The sequence below is a fragment of the Stegostoma tigrinum genome, chromosome 1 (assembly GCF_030684315.1).
Source record: "Stegostoma tigrinum isolate sSteTig4 chromosome 1, sSteTig4.hap1, whole genome shotgun sequence".
Lineage (NCBI taxonomy): Eukaryota > Metazoa > Chordata > Chondrichthyes > Orectolobiformes > Stegostomatidae > Stegostoma > Stegostoma tigrinum.
The window spans coordinates 177,430,733-177,454,994 of NC_081354.1; the positions used below are offsets into that span (position 1 = coordinate 177,430,733).

General features: G+C 42.1%; 1 protein-coding gene across 4 annotated transcripts in view; it reads left to right on the top strand.

Moving 5' to 3' along the window:
• gfra4a (GDNF family receptor alpha 4a) overlaps positions 1–22,892 on the top strand; it is a 197,725-nt gene extending 174,833 nt beyond the window's left edge. The window contains exons 7-9 of one of the 4 annotated variants that reach the window (XR_009446565.1): positions 5,242–5,405; positions 12,893–15,795; positions 21,413–22,892. Coding sequence is in view for 1 of the 4 variants with exons in the window: in XM_048545662.2 (XP_048401619.1) it covers positions 5,242–5,405; positions 12,893–13,033 (305 nt within the window). In the remaining 3 variants the exon portion in view is untranslated. Of the gene's footprint in view, positions 1–5,241; positions 5,406–12,892; positions 17,881–21,412 lie in introns of those variants that run through there. The other 3 variants (XR_007249140.2, XR_009446566.1, XM_048545662.2) reach the window with 3 other exon arrangements.
• The last annotated feature ends 1,370 nt before the right edge of the window (positions 22,893–24,262 follow it).

The following is a 24,262-nucleotide window of genomic DNA, read 5'->3' on the forward strand; positions in this document are numbered from 1 at the left end:
CTGTAGAAGTGAGTATGGGTGGGGAGGTAGGGAGGGGATAGGTCAGTCCAGGGAGGATGGACAGGTCAGGGAGGCGGGATGAGGTTAGTAGGTAGGAAATGGAGGTGCAGCTTGAGGTGGGAGGAGGGGATAGGTGAGCAGAAGGACAGGTTAGGGAGGCGAGGACGAGCTGGGCTGGTTTTGGGATGCAGTGGGGGGAGGGGAGATTTTGAAGTTTGTGAAATCCACATTGATACCATTGGGCTGCAGGGTTCCCAAGCGGAATATGAGTTGCTGTTCCTGCAACCTTCGGGTGGCATCGTTGTGGCACTGCAAGAGGCCCAGGATGGACATGTTGTCTGAGGAATGTGAGGGGGAGTTAAAATGGTTCACGACTGGGAGGTGCAGTTGTTTATTGCGAACCGAGCGTAGGTGTTCTGCAAAGCGGTCCCCAAGCCTCCGCTTGGTTTCCCTGATGTAGAGGTAGCCACAACAGTTCAGCGGATGCAGTATACCACATTGGCAGATGTGCAGGTGAACATCTGCTTGATGTGGAAAGTCTTCTTGGGGCCTGGAATGTGGGTGAGGGAGGAGGTGTGGGGGCAGGTATAGCACTTCCTGAGGTTGCAGGGGAAAGTGTCGGGTGTGGTGAGGCTTGAGGGGAGTGTGGAGCGGACAAGGGAGTCCTGGAGAGAGTGGTCTCTCCGGAAGGCAGACAAGGGTGGGGATGGAAAAATGTCTTTGGTGGTGGGGTCGGATTGCAGATGGCGGAAGTGTCGGAGGATGATGCGTTGTATCCAGAAATTGGTGGGGTGGTACGTGAGGACAAGGGGGATTCTCATTTGGCGGTTATTGCAGGGACAGGGTGTGAGGGATGAGTTGCGGGAAATGCAGGAGACATGGTCGAGGGCGTTCTTGACCACTACGGGGGGATGGGGGGGGTTGCGGACCTTGAAGAATGAGGACATCTGAGATGTACAGGAGTGGAATGCCTCATCCTGGGAGCTGCTGCGGCGGAGGCAAAGGAATTGGGATTAGGGGGTGGAATTTTTGCAGGAAGGTTGGTGGTAGGAGGCGTATTCCAGGTAACTGTGGAAGTTGGTGGGCTTGAAATGGATATCTGTTTCCAGGTGGTTGCCTGAGATGGAGACAGAGAGGTCCAGGAGGGTGAGGGATGTGTTGGAGATGGTCCAGGTGAACTTGAGGTTGGGGTGGAAGGTGTTGGTGAAGTGGATGAACTGTTCGAGCTCCTCTTGGGAGCACAAGGCAGCGCCGATACAGTCATCAATGTAACGGAGGAACAGGTGGGATTTAGGGCGTGTAGGTGCGGAAGAGGGACTGTTCCACGTAACCTACAAAGAGGCAGGCATAGCTTGGGCCCATGCCGGTGCCCATGGCCACCCTCTTTGTCTGTAGGAAGTGGGAGGAATTGAAAGAGAAGTTGTTGAGGGTGAGGACGGGTTCGGCTAGGCGGATGAGGGTGTCGGTGGAGGGGGACTGGTTGGGCCTGCGGGACAGGAAGAAGCGGAGGGCCTTTAGGTCATCTACATGGGGAATGCAGGTGTATAGGGACTGGACGTCCATGGTGAAAATGAGGAGTTGGGGACCAGGGAACTGGAATTTCTGGAGGATGTGGAGGGTGTGGGTGGTGCCACGGATGTAGGTAGGGAATTCCTGGACCAAGGGGGAGAAAATGGAGTCCAGATAGGTGGAGATGAGTTTGGTGGGGCAGGAGTAGGCAGAGACAATGGGTCAATCAGGGCAGGCAGGTTTGTGGATTTTGGGAAGAAGGCAGAAGCGGGCCGGGCGGAGTTGGTGAACAATGTGGTTGGAGGCTGTGGGTGGGAGGTCACCTGAGGTGATGAGGTTGTGGATGGTTTGGGAGATGATGGTTTGGTAGTCGGGGGTGGGGTCATGATCCGGGGGCACAGGGAGGAGGTGTCAGAGAGTTGGCGTCTGGCCTTAGCAATGTAGAGGTCAATGCGCCATAAGACAACTGCGCCTCCCTTGTCTGCAGGTACATCTCCGCCTATCTGGATTCCATTTTCTCCCCCTTGATCCAGGAACTCCATACCTACATCCGTGACACCACCCACACCCTCCACCTTTTCCAGAACTTGCAATTCCCTGGTACCCAACACCTCATTCACCATGGACGTCCAGTCCCTATACACCTGCATTCCCCATACAGATGGCTGAAAAGCCCTCCACTTCTTCCTGTCCCGCAGGCCCGACCAGTCCCCCTCCACCGACACCCTCATCTGCCTAGCCGAACTCGTCCTCACCCTCAACAACTTCTCTTTCGATTCCTCCCACTTGCTGCCGACAAAAGGGGTGGCCATGGGCTTTATCATTTTTAAAAAGGTAGCAACACGATTTTTTTTCTTTATTCATTCATGGGACGAAGGCGTCACTGGCTAGGCAGTGTTAATTGCCCATCTCTAATTGCCCAAAGGCAGCTAAGACTCAACCACATTGTTGTGGGTCTGAAGTCACATGTAGGCCAGACCAGGTAAGGATGGCAGTTTCCTTCCGTAAAGGACATTAGTGAACTATATGGGTTTTTCCGACAATCAGCAATGGATTCATGGTCACAAATAGATTCTTAATTCCAGATATTTTACTGAATTCAAATTCCACCATCTGCCATGACAGGGTTCAAATCTGGGTCCCCAGCACACTATCTGGGTCTCTGGATTAATAATCCAGCGATAATATCACTAGGTCATTGCCTCCCCGGTCAGGATTTTTATACAACTTTATTTTTAAAAGTTTTCCTCGTGATTTATGAGATAGTAGGGTGGCATTACTATGTGTGAAGGTCATGAAGGCATAAAGCACATGGATGAGCTGAGGCAAGAATGGAGTCAGGCAATGTTATAGAGGTAGAAATTGGTGCCCTTAATTACCATTGGTGCGTATGGCTACACATGGATAGGAGATCAAAAGGTCATTTTGAGGTTAAGTACAAGAACAACTAGCAAGATTTAGACAATTGCTGTAACATTAACAGTTTGTCATGGGAGCTGGAGACAACATCTTCGATCTTTCCAATGTCAATTGGAAGAAATTTCTATGCAATCCAATCTGGGTGTGGTTCAAACAGTCAGACAACAGAGGCAGTGAGGGAGTGGTGGTCAGATAGAGGTGGGTGTCATCAATCTACAGGTGAAAACCAACACTTTGCTCATTTGAAGAGCAGGTGTGCATGCTGGAATAGATAGAGATAGAGGAAACTGATGTGCTGAAAATTTTGTCAAACATTAAGATTGACAAGTTGCCAGGCCCGGACCAGATTTGTCCTCGGCTGCTTTGGGAAGCGAGAAATGCAATTGCTTTGCCACTTGCAAAGATCTTTGCATCCTCGCTCTCCACTGGAGTCGTACCTGAGGACTGGAGAGAGGCAAATGTAACTCCTCTCTTCAAGAAAGGAAATAGGGAAATCCCCAGCAATTACAGACCAGTAAGTCTCACGTCTGTCGTCTGCAAGGTGTTAGAAAGGATTCTGAGGGATAGGATTTATGACCATCTGGAAGAGCATGGCTTGATCAAATGCAGTCAACACGGCTTTGTGAGGGGCAGGTCATGCCTCACAAACCTTATCGAGTTTTTTGAGGATGTGACTAGAAAGGTTGATGAGGGTCGAGCTGTGGATGTGGTGTATATGGACTTCAGTAAGGCATTTGATAAGGTTCCCCATGGTAGGCTCATTCAGAAGGTCAGGAGGAATGGGATACAGGGGAACTTAGCTGCCTGGATACGGAATTGGCTGGCCAACAGAAGACAGCGAGTGGTAGTAGAAGGAAAATATTCTGCCTGGAAGTCAGTGGTGAGTGGGGTCCCACAGGGCTCTGTCCTTGGGCCTCTACTGTTTGTAATTTTTATTAATGGCTTGGATGAGGGGATTGAAGGATGGGTCAGCAAGTTTGCAGACGACACAAAGGTCAGAGGTGTCATTGACAGTGTAGAGGGCTGTTGTAGGCTGCAGCGGGACATTGATAGGATGCAGAGATGGGCTGAGAGGTGGCAGATGGAGTTCAACCTGGATAAATGCGAGGTGATGCATTTTGGAAGGTCGAATTTGAAAGCTGAGTACAGGATTAAGGATAGGTTTCTTGGCAGTGTGGAGGAACAGAGGGATCTTGGTGTGCAGATACACAGATCCCTTAAAATGGCCACCCAAGTGGACAGGGTTGTTAAGAAAGCATATGGTGTTTTGGCTTTCATTAACAGGGGGATTGAGTTTAAGAGTCGTGAGATCTTGTTGCAGCTCTATAAAACTTTGGTTAAACCACACTTGGAATACTGCGTCCAGTTCTGGTCGCCCTATTATAGGAAAGATGTGGATGCTTTGGAGAGGGTTCAGAGGAGGTTTACCAGGATGCTGCCTGGACTGGAGCGCTTATCTTATGAAGAGAGGTTGACTCAGCTCGGTCTCTTTTCATTGGAGAAAAGGAGGAGGAGAGGGGACCTAATTGAGGTATACAAGATAATGAGAGGCATAGATAGAGTTGATAGCCAGAGACTATTTCCCAGGGCAGAAATGGCTAGCACGAGGGGTCATAGTTTTAAGCTGGTTGGAGGAGAAGTATAGAGGGGATGTCAGAGGCGGGTTCTTTACGCAGAGAGTTGTGAGAGCATGGAATGCGTTGCCAGCAGCAATTGTGGAAGCAAGGTCATTGGGGTCATTTAAGAGACTGCTGGACATGCATATGGTCACAGAAATTTGAGCGTGCATACATGAGGATCAATGGTCAGCACAACATTGTGGGCTGAAGGGCCTGTTCTGTGCTGTACTGTTCTATGTTCTATGAAAAAGGCAGCATGTCGATAAAAAGACAGTTGACATTGATCTGAAATGACATAGAAGTGTGCTTTTCGTAATTTATGTACTGCTATAATGTGAGGCAATGTTTCATGTCCGATAAGAATGACTCTTTTTAGGATATTAAACTTAAGCCCCCTTTACTCCGTTTTGAAGAAGAATCATACAGGGCTCGAAATGTTAACTCCGTTTCTCTCTCCATCGATGATTCCAGACTTGTTGAGACTCTCTATTTTTATTTCAGATTTCTAGCATCCGCAGTAGTTTGGTCTTGTTCGACTGAATTATACAGTAATTGAGCAAGTGGGTTAAAACTGAAAACGTTGGATTGCAGCATCTTCTGAAGATAGGACAATATCTCAAATAGAATAATGAATCAACACTGATACCCTATACGTCGTGGATTTTAAACCTGGCTTTTTTTTCTTTATTTACAGAGAATGCATTTCAAGCATTTGGAAATGGGACAGATCTTAACACAGGCTCCAGTGTTCAACAGTCAACTCTGCCCACATTGCAGACCCAAATGGACAAACACTCAAATGACACAGAACTTTCACACCTGGACGAAAATATATTTGACCCATCACTAACTACACAGGTAAGAATAGAATGTAGCAAAGAAAAGAAATGTTCTCCTACTGCATCGGCCAATGTAATTTAATTTCGATGTTTGCTGAAGTAAGTAAGCTCAAATTAAAGCACTCCTGTGCTCAGGAGGGGAAAGAAATCAACTCAGATTCTTGTTATTGATAACTCAGTTTGTAACAGATTCTTGTTGATAGGGAACGTGTACAGGACAGTAAGAATATGACTGAACTTGGTTGTGAGTCTGTTTTTGTAGATTAAGATTCCAACTGATGATGTCACTAGGTAATTCATATCCCAGTGTTAAACCTGGCTTTGTAGACAATAAGGTTTTTTTTTGTTTCCCATAGAGGTCAGTCACTGAACATATTCACAAGAGGTTGCCAACGTACCTTTAACAAAAGAACATAAATGTTTATTACATACAAAAGAGAAAAAGAAAGAGGTATTACACTAGATGGGATCGCTACAGCAATTGCATTACAAATATCAGAAAGAAACAGTCATCCCTTTTATCCCAGCAAAACCTTGAGAGACACTCAAACTCAGTAAAGACCATAAGGTATAGGAGCACAAGTTTGCAATTCAGCCCACTGAGACTGCTCCTCCATTTCATGCAACCGTGACTGGTCTGATACTTTACAACTCCGTTTTTTTGCTTTTTCCCCATCATTCTTGATTCACTTACTGGTTAAAATTTGTCTATCTCAGCCTTGAATGCATTTACAAACACAGTCTCAACAGCCCTCCATGGTAAAGAATTTCATTGATTCACTACCCTCAGAGAAGCAATTCCTCCTAATCTTTGACTTAAACGGGTGATCTCTTAATTCTGAGATTACACCCTCTGGTCCTAGACTCACTCAGAAGGGGAAAAAAAACTTCCAAACGCTTGTCAAGTCCTCTAAGAATCTTGTGTGTTTCAATAAAGTTGCCTGTTATTCTTCTAAGCTCTAATGAGTACAGGCTCAATCTACTCAAACTCTCCTCATAAACCAGTCCCTCCTCACCAGAGATCAGCCTTGTGAACTTTCTTTGGACTGCCTTCGATGCTACTATATCTTTCACAAGGAATGCAAAACTGTTTACGGTATTTCTGCTGTAGTCTGATGAGTGCCTTGTATAGTTTTAACAAAATCTCCCTACTTTAATATTCCATTTGCTTTAAAATAAAGGGTAATATTCTCTGTTGCCTATTGTCACCTACTAATCTTCAATGCTTGCCGATTGTGATTCATACATTATTCAGTGGCTTTCTGCAGTCTTTTTCCAGGTCAGATAATATTCACCTCCTTGATTTATCCTTCCTCAGTGCATAACTTCATCTTTTTTTAAAACATAATATTCCATCTGCCAAGTTTTTGCCCACTAAACCATTTCCCTATGCAGACTTTGTGTCATGCTCACTACTTGCCTTCCTATCTATTTTTGTCATTCACAAAACTGGCGAAAGTACTTTCATGTGCTTCATCCAAGCCATTAATATATAATCTAAATAACTGTGGCCCCTAGCACTGATCCCTTTGAAACTATACTACTTGAAGGTTCCCATCCTGAAAATGCCCCCCTTCCTCTGAACTCTGTCTTCTATTAGTTAGCCAATCCTCTATCCATGCTAATATGCTATTTCCAACACAAATGGCACTTATCTTACAAAGTATCCTAACCTCTACTTCCTTATCAATTACCTTCTGAAAATCCAAAGACATTACCTCAACTGCTTCTCCTTTATCTATCCGACTGGTTACTACTTCAAGGAATTCTAATAAACTTGTTGGGAATGATTTTCCCGTTGTGAAGCCATGCTGACTTTGCTTGATCATATTAGGTATTCCATAATCCTCTTGCTATTAAATCCTTTGTAACAGAAGCCAACTTCTCCCAATAACTGATTTAAGCTAAATAGATGATAATTACCAAATTTTCCAAAATTGTAAGCGATTTGATACAGAATGTCTTACTTGGCTGCTCCAGAGGGAAAGGTCAACAATATTGGTTTGGAGTCCTATTTAAGGACATTTCAGGCAAGGGCAGCAGATTAAACTTCCTCTGGAAAATCAATGAACTAGTTAGGTTTTTATGTCAATCTGGAGGGCTTCACAAGTGTTCATTTTTACTGCTACCAGCTTTTTACGTTTATCTTTTTAAAAGTCATATTCTTTAGCTGCAATGATAAAATCAAAACTTAGTTTCTACGTGCTATTAATTTAACTGGTTCACTATTCTAAAACATCCGTAATGATGTACCATACTCGAGTGCATTAAATGCCAGTAACCTCAAGCCCTGCAAACAAAGACAGATCACAAGAGGAAAGGAGGAAACGAACCCCTTAGGGTGTCAACAACAGAACTGAAATAAAAATTTTAGGCTTAGAGTAGAAAAAGCGTTCAAAATGGGACTCATCCACGTTCTAATAAAGTGTATTCGAAATGGAAGAACTGATTAAATCACTAATACACTACAGTCAAAGCCTAACTGTGCTTATCACTAAGAAATAAATTGAGGCCAAAGAGTATTGTAAAGGAGCTGTGGAAAACACCAAATTAAATGGTTTATCAATCAAGTCAAACAAAAGCTCATGAAGGACAGCAACAATGGCTTTGTAAGTTCCAAATAGAATATACTATGTTAAACTCACTGCTTTCAATACTGCTGATAAAATATTGCCAATTAATTAGCTGGCAAAGTTACTTTAATGTTAGGATAAATTGGGTTATTTAGTGGCACGTTTTCCTTTAAAAATTCCTAAAATTGTACACTTAGTTCCCACCACTAAATTGTCCATTTTAAAATTAGGCAATCATTATCATTGATCAGATAGTGTTAATAATTATGACAGAAAAGTCTACACCAGAAATTGAAAACATAGTAGAACATCACAAAATGGTTTTCCTTTTTTGGCAGATTTCCAGGATTTTATTTTTTGTTCACATATTGAATTCTGTCCTCCAGTACCTCTAATTGGTCAGTGGTTAACTTCACTGTCCCAGTGTTTGACTGGGCTGTAAAGATTAGGAAGGTTCCCCAGCTTCAGTTACCTGGACTGCGCTGTTAACAGCAGCGGTCCATCTTGTCAGAATACTAAGGAGAATAAGGGATCATAGAAGCATAGAAACTAGGAGCAGGAGGATGCCATTCAGCCCATTATGCCTGCTCTGTCGTTCAACATCATAATGGCTCACATCAAATTCTTGAACTTTTACCCATGTCCCTTGATGCTTCTAACATCTATAAACATATCTATCATTTTCTTGAATATATTTAATGACACAACCTCCACAGCCTTCTGTTGTACAAGATTCCACTTTTCAGTAAAGAAGTATTTACTCATTTCAGTCCTAAATGGTCCACCCCGTACCACGAAACTGTCCTTTTTTGCTAGAATCCCCAACCAGGAGAAACATACACCCTGCATCTAGTTCATCCAGAACTGTTAGAATTTTAAAAATTTCAACTGGATCTCCTCTAATCCTTCTAAGCTCTAATGAACAAAATCCAGTCAAGCCAATCTCTCTTCATAAGGCAGCCCTGCCATTCCCGCTATCAGCTGAGTGAACGTCCGCTGCAGTACTCTAAGTGTGGTCTCACTAAGGCTCTGTTTAAGACACCCCTACTTCTTAACTCAAATCCTCTTGAAATAAAGGACAACATACAATTTACCTTCCTAATTACTTGCCTCACCTACCTACCATCTTTCACTCTCTGGTGTACAAGGACAGTCAGATCCGGATTTCCCAACATACGACCATTTAAATAGTATTTTTTTTTCTGTTTCACATAAACGTGTATAACTTCACACGTAGCCTCCACATTGAACAACACTTGGTGGAAGCACTGTGGATGGCAAGGGCACAAAATGTACTCTGGGTCCGGGAGTGGCTCGGCTGCAGCATTAATCTTGGATCTCAGGCCAATGATTTCTCCAACAATGATGCGAGGATAACTCCACTGTAATAACTTCTGCTCTTCTTGAACAAAGAAACCACATTGGCTATCCTCCAGTCATCTGGCACTTCACCTGTAGTCAGCAAAGTACTAAATATCTCTGACAGGGCCCCAGCATCTCCTCCCTTGCCACCCACAGCAGCCTGCGCTACAACTCATCAGACCCTGGGAATTTATGAACCTTCACGCTCACTGAAACATCTAATACCTCCTCTATTAATCTTAACATGCTCTATAACCTCACTATGGCAAACGAAATCAACAGCTACAATGGCTTTCAATGAACAGCTGTGTTCCAAGCACTTCCCAGCAGTACTCCACTAGTCACTGCCTGCCACTCAGAAAATGACTCATTTATTCCTACTCTTTGCTTCCTGTCTGCCGACCAGTTCTGTATCCATGTCAGTACACCAAACCCAAACCCACGCACTTTAATTTTACATGTTTATTGGTACCTAATGAAATCCTTCTGAAATTCCAAGTAAACCACAGCCACTGGTTCCCCTGTATCAACTCTACTGGCTACATCTTTGAATTTCCAGTAGATTTGTCCAGCTTAACATGGTAAATGGGATTAAATTAATTTAGGATATCTGGTTGGTATAGACAAGTTGGACTGAAAGTGTGTTTCTGTGCTGGATATCACTATGACTACAGAAACTTATAGTCTATTTTTGTGCTTCTTGCTAGTTTATACTTATATTCTCTTTCTTCATCAATTTCTTGGTCCTACATTGTAAAATTCTCCCAATCCTCTGGCAGTTTTATAAGCCTCCTTGTTTGAACTAACACTGTCTTTGACTTCCCTTGTTAACCACAGTTCTCTTGCTTTTTCTGTTTGGCAGTTTTGCCTTAAAGGAATGCAGATTCTTTTTTTAAAAAAAAAGCATCAAATAATAATATAATCTGTAAATACTAACCATTGCCTATCTATTATCAAATGATTCAATGTATTTTTCCAATTGACTGCAGGCAAAGTCCTCCTGATATATTGATAATTATCCTAATTTAGATTTGAGAATCTGGTTTCACATTAAGCTATACCTTTGATAAATTTAACGGAAAATTCTATCATGCTATGATCACTATTTCTTAAAGGTTATTTACAAGATTATTTATTGGTCTTTCTGATTGCATAAAATTAGATCTAAAATGGCTGTGGCATGATGGTTACTCAAAATATTTCTCCAGAAAACTCTCTTGAACGTATCCAAGTAACTCTTTACTCCATAGCATTGACGCTCATTAGATTTATCAAGTCTAAATTATAAACCCATCATTATTACATTTCCCTTACTTCACACACCTCTCGTTTCTTTATTTATACCATGCCCTAAATTACTTCCACTCTTTGGTGACCTATAAACCACTCCTGCCAATAACTGCTGACCCCTGTAGTCTCTTAGCTCCACACAAATAGATTCTACACCTTGTTCTTCTAATTAGACACTGTTTAATAATGTCAAAACAGAAGTGATAAACCTATAAAACAGCAGGAGGACGTACTCAGATACAGAGCTGGAGATGTGATATCTAAAATGCCTGCAAGGAATACAGTCGAGACAGATGGTTTAGTTTTGGGAGTATGGGACTGACTTTGCTGAAAAACATTACCCTGAAAGACTGTAAAATCAATTAATTTCATCAGATCAAATAATTGTAAATGGGGATAACTAACCTAAATGTCAGTTTGAAGGCATTCCAGTGTGTAGGCTGCTACATCAGTATGGGGATACATGGAGCCCAAGAAGGTTGCTTGATTTCAATTTACCTAGATTTTGTAGTTGAGAGTTGGTTATGGATTGGAACTAGTCAGGACAATTTATTGAGAGAGAAAAGCCAAAACAAATTACAGATAAACCTGCACTGTAAGCAGATTTTTTAAATAAACTGCTGGCTGTGTGGAGAACAAGTGAATATTAATCTCAGTTTAAATTTTGTGAGGGAACAAACCTGGGAGATTGCCCTGTTTGAAAACTGAGGCATCCAGACCCAAGAAATGGTAAGTGAAAGTTTTACCTGAGAATAGCTGGAGTAGAGGACAATACTCTGGAGGACCACTTATGGGGGTTGTCCTACAGCAGTAGCTTTCTGAATTTCTGTGTAATTTAAGAAAATTCTTGGGGGAAGTGAGAGGTAAACCCTGTGGTATAATCCACGTAGACAATGAACTGCATTGTTAACCTAATAGTGGCGATTTTGCTTAAAAATAAAATCATGTGCCAAAGTTCTATTGGTTAAAATGAGGTGTTTTGATTTCTTCTTAAATGTTGATTATCCTTAATCAGATTATAAAAATACACCGCATCAACTGTGCAGCTTGCAACTCATTGCTGAGAGTAATGAAAGCCAAATCTAACAATTGGAGATGCATCCTACCTTCGGTGATATTATTAATAACGTTTATCTGCGAGAACAAGCTATAAAAAACAGGTTCATTTTATTTATGAATGTTGATTGCTGATCGTTTATGTTGAGAAAAAAGTTAACCATTGGAACAGAGAGTAAGAACTGCCAATGCTAGAGTCAGAGATAACACTGTGTGGAGTTGGAGGAGCACAGCAGGCCAGGCAGCATCAGAGGAGCAGGAAAGTTGACGTTTCGGAAAGGTCCTGACCCGAAGGCCAACTTTGCTGCTCCTCTGATGCTGCCTAATTATTGGAATATTGTTGATAATAGAGGGATTGTATTTTATAAGAGTGATGTTATACTGTTACATTATTCAATATAAAGCAAGGAACTAAGATAAAGTGTGAAGCTGGATGAACACAGCAGGCCAAGCAGCATCTCAGGAACAGTCAGAGATGCTGCTTGGCCTGCTGTGTTCATCCAGCTTCACACTTTGTCATCTTGGATTCTCCAGCATCTGCAGTTCCCATTATCACTAAAGCAAGGAACTATTTGTTATGTGAATCCTGGGTTGCCACCTTTCACTACTTTGCTGCATTAGTAATAATGTCCCACTAGCCCACAGGCATGCAGAGATGCAATAAAGTTCCAGCTTTTTGAGTGATAATTTCTAACTTTTTTTGGAACCAGAAAGGGAGATCAATAGATAAATGTGCAGATGTATATCCAACATTCAAAAGGGACTTTTTATTATTTCTTGGTATGTGGGCGTTGCTGGCGACAGCAATGTTTATTCTCCATCTCTAATTACCCTTGAACTGAGAGATGTGCTGGGCTATTTCAGATGGCAGTAAAGACACAATGACATTGATGGATTTGGAATGGTCTGTTGGTCAGACCAGATGATCACTGTAAACCAGGTGGGTTTTTAAGGACAATCAATGGTAGTTTCACTGTCACAATGACTGAGACCAGCTTTCAATTCGATATTTTCGTCAAGGTGCAATTTGAATCTTGATGTCCAGGTGACGAATCTATAAATGCAAAACCAATACTCCAGCATCTCCCAACTGTATTTGCGAAAGGTAAACCCGCGCAGGTTGATTTTGCTCACAGATGGAGGACTGGAACTCTCAGTTCACGGTGGGTGCATGATCTCTTTGTGTGCTGCACGAATGATCATTTCTTCTGGTCTCTCTTTGCAGGTCGCTGACGAGAGGTCACTGTGGCGAGAGTCGACACGCTCGGCCTCCGAGGCTTTGGGCCTGGCAGTGGCTGTAGGAAGCCGAGCGGAGCTGGTCTGGGGCGTTCTGTTCGCCTCCTTCCACTTTCACTTTACAATGTGAACAATCTCGAGGCTGGATAGATCCACCTCTCTCTCTGTCCCTCTCGCTCTCTCCACGCTGACACAAACACCAATTGTATATTAAACGTCATCCAGCTCTCTCCCTGGCCGGGGAAAGATTTTAACACGAGGGACACTTCAGATTTTACGCCGTCCAAGCGCCATTTCGTTTCCTCTACCGGAAACGGAGGAATACCGGAAACAGTTCTTCCGGGGTGGGGGAGGGGAAGAAATTCTGCAACGCACACCTCAACCGTTTAAGGGGGGGGAGGGGGAACACATTTCGCGACGCGCACTTCCGGCAGGTAGGCTACAGTTACCAAGGAGACCGTGGTATCAGGTGATAACATTGTTAATGAAAATAAAACTACACACGCACCACCAGTCCCCCCTCAAACAATAGCAAGGATGGATCCTGGAGAACTTTCAATGTGTGACCACGCAGCCTTCTGAGTGTAAGGACGTTTATCTGTAGAAACGGTAGTACCTAAGTGACCAGTTTAAAGTTCACGCTAACTTTACCTATCCGAATGGGGAAGGAAACTGTGGCCCCAGCAGGACATCCCAAAGCTTTCTTCCTATCGTTTACTTTTCGTAGATATTTAATTCACCGCCATTGTTATTTTGTTTAGAAAAGCTAAGCTTACGTACCTATTTTGAGATGTTCAAGGTCGATCGCTATCTCCATATAATGTAAAATATACGCTGCGGATTCAAAAACTGGCGATTCCTCGTCAAATATTCCACAAATCCTTAATGTAAGGGCAGTTTGGTGCATTTGGAGTTCACAAATTACCATTCGGTTCCTCTGCTTGTGGCCATCAAGCAGTTCTCAGTACCACAGGAAACTGAGGGAGAAATAAATTCCAGTATTTCAGACTTTAGTCGATATTAGCAAACGCTTGGTGATCCTCTGCGAAACTAGAGACATCTCTTCAGGAAATCCCAACTCTCTCCTCCCCAGTACTCACTTCTTAAAGGAAGCTTCATCTTCTTAAAGGAAAATATGCAGTCATTTTAGACTTTTAAACACCCATTTACAGCAGAAAAGAGAAGCTTGCATTTATGTAACACCTTTCACAAACTTAGAATGGCCAAATGTGCATGGCAGGCAAGTGATCTGAGGTGTGGTCATTGTTACAGTTTAAGAAATACAACAGCCAAGGGGTGCACATCAGAAGTTTTATGAACATCTGTAGAATCCCTACATTGTGGAAATAGGCCTTTTGGGCCAACCAGTCTGCACCGACCCTCAGAGCATCCTGCCCAGGCCCATCCCCCTAAAACCCACCTAATCTATACATCTCTGAACACAATGAGCAATTTAGCATGGCCGATCCACCTACCCTGCACATCCTCAGACTGTGGGAGGAAACTGAAGCACTTGGACGAAGTCCACACAGACACGGGTAGAATGTGCAAACTCCACACAGACCCGAGTGTGGAATCGAACTTATGTCCCTGGTGCTATGAGGCAGCAGTGCTAACCACTGAGCCACCGTACTGCCCTGAAGAGGTAAATATTGAGAAGGACACAGGTTAATTCACTTGTGCTTTGAAATAGTCCCATGAGAATTCAGATTAGGCCTCAATGGCACTTCAAAATGTTGTTTTTTCCAGTACTGCATCAGACTGTCAGCTTGGGTTTTTGTGCTGAAGGTTCTGACGTGGGCCATGAGCCAGTACTGTCTGATTTAGAGTAAGGCTGCTGAGCCACAGCACATACCAGACAGAAATTTAGTCATAATTTTTGACAATTTCTTTTTGGCCTAGCACTGCTGAACAGAAATCTTAGTTTTCATAGGTTGTGTTGAAACCCCATTAAAGTTCACAAATTCCGAACACGAAAGCTAAGATGTAAAGGCCCTGTATTTTCCGAGGTGGTTGAAGAGGAATTATGTCATTATTGCAAGATAATATTTGATGTTTTATCATTACCTTGCATTCCTTTTATATAAATTGTTTTATACTGTGGACTTTTTCTTCTTTATTCATTCACGGGAGGAGGAAGTTGCCTAAGGCAGCGTTTATTGCCCATCCCCAATTGCCCAGAGGGCATTTGAGAGTCAACCACATTGCTGTGGGTTTGGAGTCTCATGTAGGCCAGAGTGGATGGCATTTTCCTTCCCTGAAGGACATTAATAAACCTGATGGGTTTTTCAACAATCGGCAACGGATTCATAGTCATCACTAGATCTTTAATTCCACATTGAATTTAAATTCCACCATCTGCTGTGGCAGCATTTGAACCCAGAAGGTTATTTTGGTCTCTGGATTAACAGACCAGCAATAATGGCACTAGGTCATCACCTCCCCTAAATATTCATTGTTGAAAAATTCCAATATTACTGCATTTTAATATGAAGACTTTGATAAATGCATGGTCTAGGTATATAACAAAAACTCCTCACTGACCTACATTGTTTCTTGGCCTAATAATACCTCAGATATAAAATTCATATCCTTTCATTCAAGGTCTATTCATAACCCTAGCCTTTCAGATCCTGTAACCTTCAATCCTCCAAGAACTGGTTTTCGGACCTCTCCTGCAGTCAACATTGTTGCCATCTTAACTGTCTAGGCTGTAGGATATGCATTAAACCCTCCCTCTTTGACTCAGCTACTTTCTGCTTTCACAGCTCCACTTTCAAACAACATTTGGATGTTTTGCTGCATAAAAGGCACTATATTTGAACAGTTCCCATAGCTTACCCTTATTCATGGTGACCCAAGAAGAATGTTTTGACTTCCCCAGATATCTGGGTAAGTTTGAGCTATCATTTGGAAAATCATCTGCAGTCGTAAATTATGTGACCACTTTTATTCTGCTAGACCTCTTGTGTACAGTTATTCTATTTCAGCTATTTTTATTTAATAAATATAGAGTGCTTAATAAATGCTTTGGGATGTCCTGAGGCTGTAAATGGCACAATATAAATGTAATTTATTTCTTTACTTCTGTTCTGGCTGAAATCACAACTGCTCTTGGGAGCAATCCTGTAACCTACCTGGTCCATATGAATCTGGATCACATGTACATCAATGCAACTCACCTAACCATCAGAGGAGCCTCCTGTCTATTTTTATTGTAATTTGCATTGTTTGTGCATTGCTTTCACCTTCATCCCAAAGGTTTAGCCTTAATCTGTGTTTTTATTTTAAACAAAATTGATTTATTAACATTATGCTTTTGATAATACTTAAACAGTGTGTTTTGGGCCAGTTTAATAAACGTTGAATCTTAGTTCAAAATCCTGGAACACCTTACCCGAAAGTATTATGGCAGCATCATCAGCCAATGGACTGCATCAGTTAAGAAAGCCTGCTACCATCCTTTCCAGGGAACAAGCAACAGTAATCCTAGTACTGCATTGAATTTCTCACTATATTCAGTCATTGAAGGAGAGATGAACTTAAATCTCATAGAAACCTTACAGTGTGAAAGCAGTCCATTTGGCCCTTTGAGTCCACACTCAAAGGGTGGGTCTAATGGTCTGATGGACTGACCCTCCAAAGAGCATCACACCTTGAGCCTTTCCCCTTCTGTATCCCTGAACCTAACCTACAATCTCTGAATACCTTGAGTAATTTAGCTTGGCCAATCCATCTTAGTTGCACATCTTTGGACTGTGGGAGGAAACTGGAGCATCTGGCAGAGAAACCCACACAGACACAGGGAGAACGTGCAAACTCCACACAATCGCCCAGAGTTGGAACTGAACCTGGGTCCCTCGCGCTGTGAGGCAGCAGTGCTAATAATTGATCCACTGAGCCACTTTACCTAACATCAGAGTATAGGATCACTCAGGACATGAAGAATTTCTTCTCTGAGTAATGAATCTGTGGAATCTCATTGCAGAGGGCTGTAGATACTGGCATGTTAAATATGACCAAGGCTGAGAGATTTTTAATCAGTAAGGCATTCAAACATTACAGGGAAAAGGCAGGAATGTAGAGTTGAGGATTACTTGATCAGTCATGATCTCATTGAATGACAGTGCAAACTCAATGTAGATCTTCAGACAGCACCCTCCAGCCCACAACCACTTCTATCTACAAGAATAAGGGCAGCAGATACACGGGAACCACCACCTCTAAGTTCCCCTGCAAGCCACTCACCATCCTGACTTGGAAATAAATTGCAATTTCTTTAGTATTGCTGGGTCAATATCCTGGAATTCCCTCCCTAATGGAATTCTGGGTCTGCCTACAGCACGTGGACTGCAGCAGTTTAAGGAGGCAACTCATCACGCCTTAAAGGTAATTAAGGACAGGCAATTAATTTTGGCTCAGTTGGTGGCATCTAGGTCCCACGAGATAATTTTTTAAAAATAGGCAGAATGGTCTTCTTCTGTTACTATGTCTTATGGTCTTACGTAGTGCTGAGCAATCAGTCCTGTCAGCCAGTCAAGAGAAATAAGGTAGAATAGTGATATGTTATGTTGATGCCCCAATCCACTTCTTTTTAACCACTTTTTAAATCATACATTTTAAGTGACAGTGTACAGGAATGGCCATTTTGAGCCTTATTCTTCCTGGAGTGTCCCCATGGTTTCAGAGTTTAAGCAAGGGACCTTTTACACGGTACAAACTTTAGCAACTCATAGCAATAGCTGGAGTAAAGAAACGGCCTTTGGAAATCCCCAAAGCCATGTCCAAAAAGCCAGGTTTTGAATGTGTTTGGAGGTAAGATGTATCAAGGCAGTGGATTTTAGAAAAATTGTTTCAGAATCTAGGATTACAATGACTGAGATATTGGAGGAGATTGTGGAAGACAAGAAATAACAGAAAGCAAGGTGTAGATCTGGATGAACACAGCAAGCCAAGCAGTATCAGAGGAGCAGGAAGGCTGACGTTTTGAGCTTATATCCTTCTGAAGTCTAGGCCTGAAATGTCAGCCTTCCTGCTCCTCTGATGCTGCTTGGCCGGCTGTGTTCATCCACTTGTACACCTTGTTACCTCAGACTCTCCAGCATCTGCAGCTCCTACTATCTCTGAAATAACAGAAAGCCACAGTTTGGATGTAGGGCTGGCAGATTTGCTGGTGTACAATGAAGGATGATGACGGAGTGAGGAAATAGACCAAATTATTCTCTCAGTACAATAAAAAAAAGCTTCGCTGTTCACTACAACAAATCTTCCCTTGAGCTGATGGAAAGTGCTTTGGAAATGTGAAGTAGTTACAACAATCAGCAGCTTTTTCTCAATCATGGAGCTTTGACAAATCAGTGAGCTTGTTCAGTTTCACATTAACTGGACCCAAAGAGGAATACTTTGGCTGGAAGTGGTTGCTGTCAATTCACCTCCTCCTTGGAAATCAGTGAGAGTTAGTGTTGAAACATATGTAACTTGAACCATGGCAAAAGGGAGCCTTTGTTCCTGCAAGTACCCTTTAGCAATTAATCACCTGAGCTTGTTTCTGTACCCTGGAGAAAGGATCCCAGGCGATCCGGTTTGTTTACTCCCTACTTGGCCATTGGTATCCAAAATGATATTTAAATTGGCTGTGTGACCACATAACTAGAACTCAGAATGTCAGTGATAATAGTGCAAAAGGAGTTGGTTGCAATGTAGGAAAAGAACATTAGCGAAAAAGAGGAGTTTTTATGACAATTGACAATTACATGGCTACCATTAAGCTGACATTTATTCAAGATTTTTATTGAATTGAATATTCATCTCTCCACCATCCCACTCCAGGAGAACTGTATAAGCAGCTACTGGTGTGTGTCTAACCAAAAAAAAGTAATTGAAGCTAATCCTCAGAACGTGGCCTTGCCAAAAGTCATGTCATCTTCTGATGGTCATTTTAACTCAATACAATTTGTAAAGGAACATTTAGTCCCATTTCAGTAAAGTTCTAAAGTGTACAGAAATAAAAATAGTAGATTGAGGTTAAATTATTGATGTCAAATTGTAATATTGCACTGTAAAAGGGATTGGAGAGCATAAATCAGCTTTATGTGGATATTGAACTTCAAACTAAAGGTAGCAACATGGTCAAATGATATGTAAAACATAATATGATTTATTTGTATATTTCTGTATCATTTGCCTTGATTGTTCAGACACATCCATTAGGTTACAAATAGTACTGTCTACATATGGGAACTATCATGTTATAGGCAGGTTCATAGTATATGCAGGAAGAACTACATTTCAGGGGCCAGTTAACTGGCAAAGATGATGCAGACATTAAAATTTTACTTTGGTCCTTCCCCTCTTCCCTTGTAATTCTGGAGAGGCACCAAAATGGAGAAAAGTAGGCCAAGCTGCGTTTCCTGTGATCTCCCACTGGGTTTCTGGGACTGGGATGTGGTTCAAAACCTGGAAATTTTAGGTTTAAGGTAATTGGCAAAAGAACCAAGGTGACATCAGGAATTAATAATTACATTTTGATTTGTTATGATCTGGAATGCATTTCATGGAAACCAGTTTCATTAATAACTTGCAAAGGAGATTTGAATAAGTGCTTGAAAGAAAAGCAAAATGTAAGACAGTGGGAAAAGAAAATGGGAAAAGGGGTCTACTTAGCTTCTTCAAAAAGCTGGCACAGACTCAGTGACCCAGTTCTCTGCTGTATCACTGAAATTCAGAGAGAAATCATATCTTTGCCCAAAGAGGTCTGAGTCCCACACAAGTAGATCCCTGCCTGTTGCTACAATTATGAACTGTCTCCCTGACTGTCACGGCCATAAACACAAATCATGGAGCTGTCCAATGCAATTGCAAAGCTGCAACTCAAAGTAGAGTGTACAGGAAGGATAGTATTACATGGAATAACGAGTCATGGTGCTGAAGGTTTTCTTCATTTAGAATATAATTTAATTGAATCCATTTCTTTGGGAAGAGTGGACTTCCTAGTTGCCAGAGCTGAATATTTTTTAAAAATCAGTTAAATAGTATTTCCCTACAGTCCCATAGATAATATCCTCTTGCTTGCTTCCCTTAGATCCTACTTTCCGTTAATGTTATTTCACAAATCGTATCTGGCCAATTCATTGAAGTTGTCTTGTTTGATTATTTTACAACAAGATTTGCATTTGCAGTGATCTAAACTGCACTTGCTGTAAGGTTTGTTTTTGAAAGGAGGAAGACTAAGTGGCTCACAGGTCGAGAAATCCTGTTCTCTTTGAGAATTTTTTTGTAGCTGCGGACCTGGGCTAAAATCCACCTAAGCTGATGGAATAGGCAGTTTTAGGGCCCTGCTACTGAGGAATGATGTGCTGGTGATGGAGGGCATCTAGAGGAGGTTTACAAGAATGATCCCGGAGATGAAGGGCTTGTCATGTGAGGAGCAGTTGAGGACTCTGGATCTGATTCTGATAGAGCTTGGAAGGCTGAAGAGGGATCTGATTGTAACTTACAAAATACTGAGTGGCATGATAGAGTGGATGTAGAAAATATATTTCCACCAGTAGGAGAGGCTAGGTTGCAAGGGCACAGCCTCAGAGTGCAGGGACAACCCTTTAGAACTGAGATGAGAGAGAATTCCTTCAGCCAGAGGGTAGTTGATCTGTGGAACTCCTTTGCTGCACAGGGCTGTGGAGGTCAAGTCATTGAGTGCAACACAGAGATAGATAGATCCTTCATTGGTAAGGGGATCAAGAGTTAAGGGGAGAAGGCAGGGGAATGGGCTTGAGAAATATTTATTAATCATGATCGAATGGTGGACTGTGCAAGGTCCCTAAGTAAAATGAGTTTTGGACGATTACAGCTCAGATTTTTAGGTAAGTTCACAACATTAAACAGCCTGCAACATCACCTGGTAAGCAGGAATGCCGACTGGTATCTCAGTATCACATTGGTGCTGTTCAGTGATGGAGATACTTTGGGATAATAATATAGTCCAACATAGTATCTTAAAATGATTGGTAGTGAATCAGCAGCCTGTTTAGACTGCACAATAAAATAAATCAGATGGTTTGTTTTCACTTCAACATTGCTGGGGAAAAGCAACTTGATAGAAGCTTATAAAATTATTAGAGCCATGGATAGTTGGAGTATTTTTTTCCAGGGTAGAATGTCAGTTGATAGGGAATATTGCTTTAGGGTAAACAGGGTAAATTTAAAGAAGGTATGAGAGGCAAGGTTTTTACACAGAGTTTGGGAACGGCCTGGAATGCACTGTTAGCAGAGGTGGTGCAGGTGGATACAAAAGCAGAGTTTAAAAGGCTTCTTGTCAGATACATGAATAGGCAGGGAACAGTGTTAAAAGTTGTTTAGTTTAGAAGGGCATCCTGTGTCAGTGCAACCTTGGTAGACTGAACAGCCTGTTGCTGTGATGTGCTGTACTGTACTGTTCTTTGTAGTATAGTGTTGTGTCATTTCACTGTTTTGTGATTCAGCCCAAGACTAACTTTTAATCCTTTTGAAACAGGGGAACTGCATGTTACATTTGGGTCAAACCGTGCAATGATCTATGATCATTTCACCTGGACACTGGATGCAAAATGAGGCAACTCAAGTACCCAGTCAGGGTTGTTCCTCACCTCAAATAGCACAAAACTGACTTCCCTGGTTACCCTTGAAAAGTGGTGAGAAATCTTCATGAACAGCTGCAGTCCATGCAATGCAGGTATACCCACAATGGTGTTGGAAGGGGAGTTCCAGGATTTTTATCAAGCAATGGAGAAGGAATAGTGATAGAATTCCAAGTAAGGATGGTGTGTGGCATGAAGGAGAAACTGTAGGTGGTGGTGTTCTCTTGTATTTGCTGTTTTTGTCCTTCTGTCGTGAAGTCTCCTGTTTCCAAAGGTTCCAAGTGAAAACAGCCTTTAGCCAGTTCCCAATGATATTGTTTAACAATGTAAACACTAATCAAATTGAGCTGTTTCACTAAGCTGTGTGGAACCATGATGAATTATATGAAGTAGTGAAAGGATTTTCAGATTGATTAATAGGCCACACAGTGCTCTTTCCATCGTAAGTATCTTTATTATCACTGATTGGGTGCTTAGACCTATACAGGGATAAGATTTTATTACTTTGCACCATGCATGCATTGATGGGGAGTTGCCCATAAAGGATCCACTGGACATGAGCTAAGAGTTCAAAGCTGAAACTTCTGGGACACAGTTTCAATAACCTGATCCTTCTGGCCGAGAGTTAGGAAGACTGTTATGAAGCGAAGACTTCTATTGGAGACGCTCAATTCGTGTAGTGGAAAGGAAGTCCCAAACTGTCTCCAGGTCAGACAATGCCCTCAGTTGTTAATTGGTACAGAGATGACAATTAGCCATTCCTTGACTGACTCCCACAAAAAAAAATGGGAAGTAGAGGGGGGGTGGAAAACAGACATTGACACTCTTCTACTGGTGCCTGCTGGATATTCATCCTGCCACAGCTTATTCAGCAAAGACTGCGAGTGAACAACATTGGTCCAGTTTATGAAGCATTAACAAACATATTTTCTAGAATTATAGCTGTTTCTGTACAGAAAATCTTTCTAAAAACAAGCGGATTTTCTGAGATATATGTGGCCATGTTATATGACATAAACAAGTGTGTGTGTTAATCATGTTCCTGGCTGATTTTGTCAACCATCAGAAGGGTGGGAAACTAAAAGTGTCAACGTTTCAAAACTAGGTATTACCATTTCTTTTGTACAGTACTTTTTGTTATCACTTCTAAATGTCAGTGTACTGATTTGGAACCTGGATGTCCTGTTCTGTGGTGTACAATGTCTCTTCTGGAAATCTCTTCCCCTTCTTCCTGCCACCTCCCCCCACTGACCATGCAAATTTCATGCTACTGTTCTTGTTATAGCAACAAGTCCTCATTGTTAGGAAGCTATGTATGAATTTCTTTCAATTGTAATGAGTGATTTTTATTATCCATATTAAAATGTAAACAAGTGACGTTTTGTGTCCTTTATTCACAGCACATTGTCCAGAAACAAGATCGTACAGCTCAAGCGAGGTTAAGTCATTGTGCTTATTAATTCTGTCTTTTTCACAGTCAATGCATGACTACCTCACTCATGAATTTTTTTTATTCACTCTTGGGATGTGGGCATCATTTGCCAGGTCAGCATTTATTTCCAACCCCTAATTCTACATAATAAATCTACATGAATAATTTGGGGAAAATTGATGCACAGAGAGATCTGGGTGTTAGGTCCATTGTAACCTGAAGGTAGCAATACAGGTTGATAGACTGGTCAAGAAGGCTTACGGCATGCTTTCATTCATTGGACGGGCTATTGAATACAAGAGTTAGCAGGTCATGTAGCAGTTGTATAGGACTTTGGCTCGACCACATTTGGAATGCTACATACAGTTCTGGCCGCCACTAATGTGAATGCTTTTGAGACGGTGCAGAGGAGGTTCACCAGGATGTTGCTTGATATGGAGGGTGCTAGCTATGAAGAGAGGTTGAGTAGATTAGGATTATTTACATTAGAAAGACGGAGGTTGAGGAGGGACCTGATTGAGATCTAAAAAATCATGAGAGGCACAGACAGGGTGGACAGCAAGAAATTTTTCCCCAGAGTGGGGGACTCAGTTACTGGGGATCATGATTTCAAGGTAACAGGGGAAAAGTTTAAGAGAGATATGCGTGGAAAGTTCTTTACACAGAGGGTGGTGGGTGCCTGGAACATGTTGTCAGCAGAAGTGGTGGAGGCGAGCATAATAGCGTCATTTAAGATGTATCTAGACAGATACTTAAATGGGCAGGGAGCAGAGGGATATAGATCCTTGAAAAATAGGCGACAGATTTAGATAGAGGATCTGGATCGGCTCAGGCTTGGAGGGCTGAGGAGCCTGTTCCTGTGCTGTAATTTTCTTTGTTCTTTGAGAACACAGTTGGTCTAATTAGTAAGTTTGTGGACAACACAAACATTGGTGGAGTTGCGGATACTGAGGACGGGTTTCAGAGAATACAACAGGATATAGATCAGTTGGAGGCATGGGCAGAATATTGCCAGATGGAGTTTAATCTGGATAAATGTGAGATGATGAATTTTGGAGGGTCATATATAGGTGGAAATTATACTGTGAATGGCAGAACCCTGAGGAGTATTGGTATGCAGAGGGATCTGGGCGTGCAGGTCCACAGATCACTGATGATGGCAGCGTAGGTAGGTAAGGTGGATAAAAAGATTTGTGGCATGGTTGCCTTCATTGGAAAGGGCATTAAGTATAAGAATGGACAAGTTTGCACAGTCTGGTCACTACACTACCAAAAGGATGTGGATGCTTTGGAGAGGGTACAGGAAAGATTTACC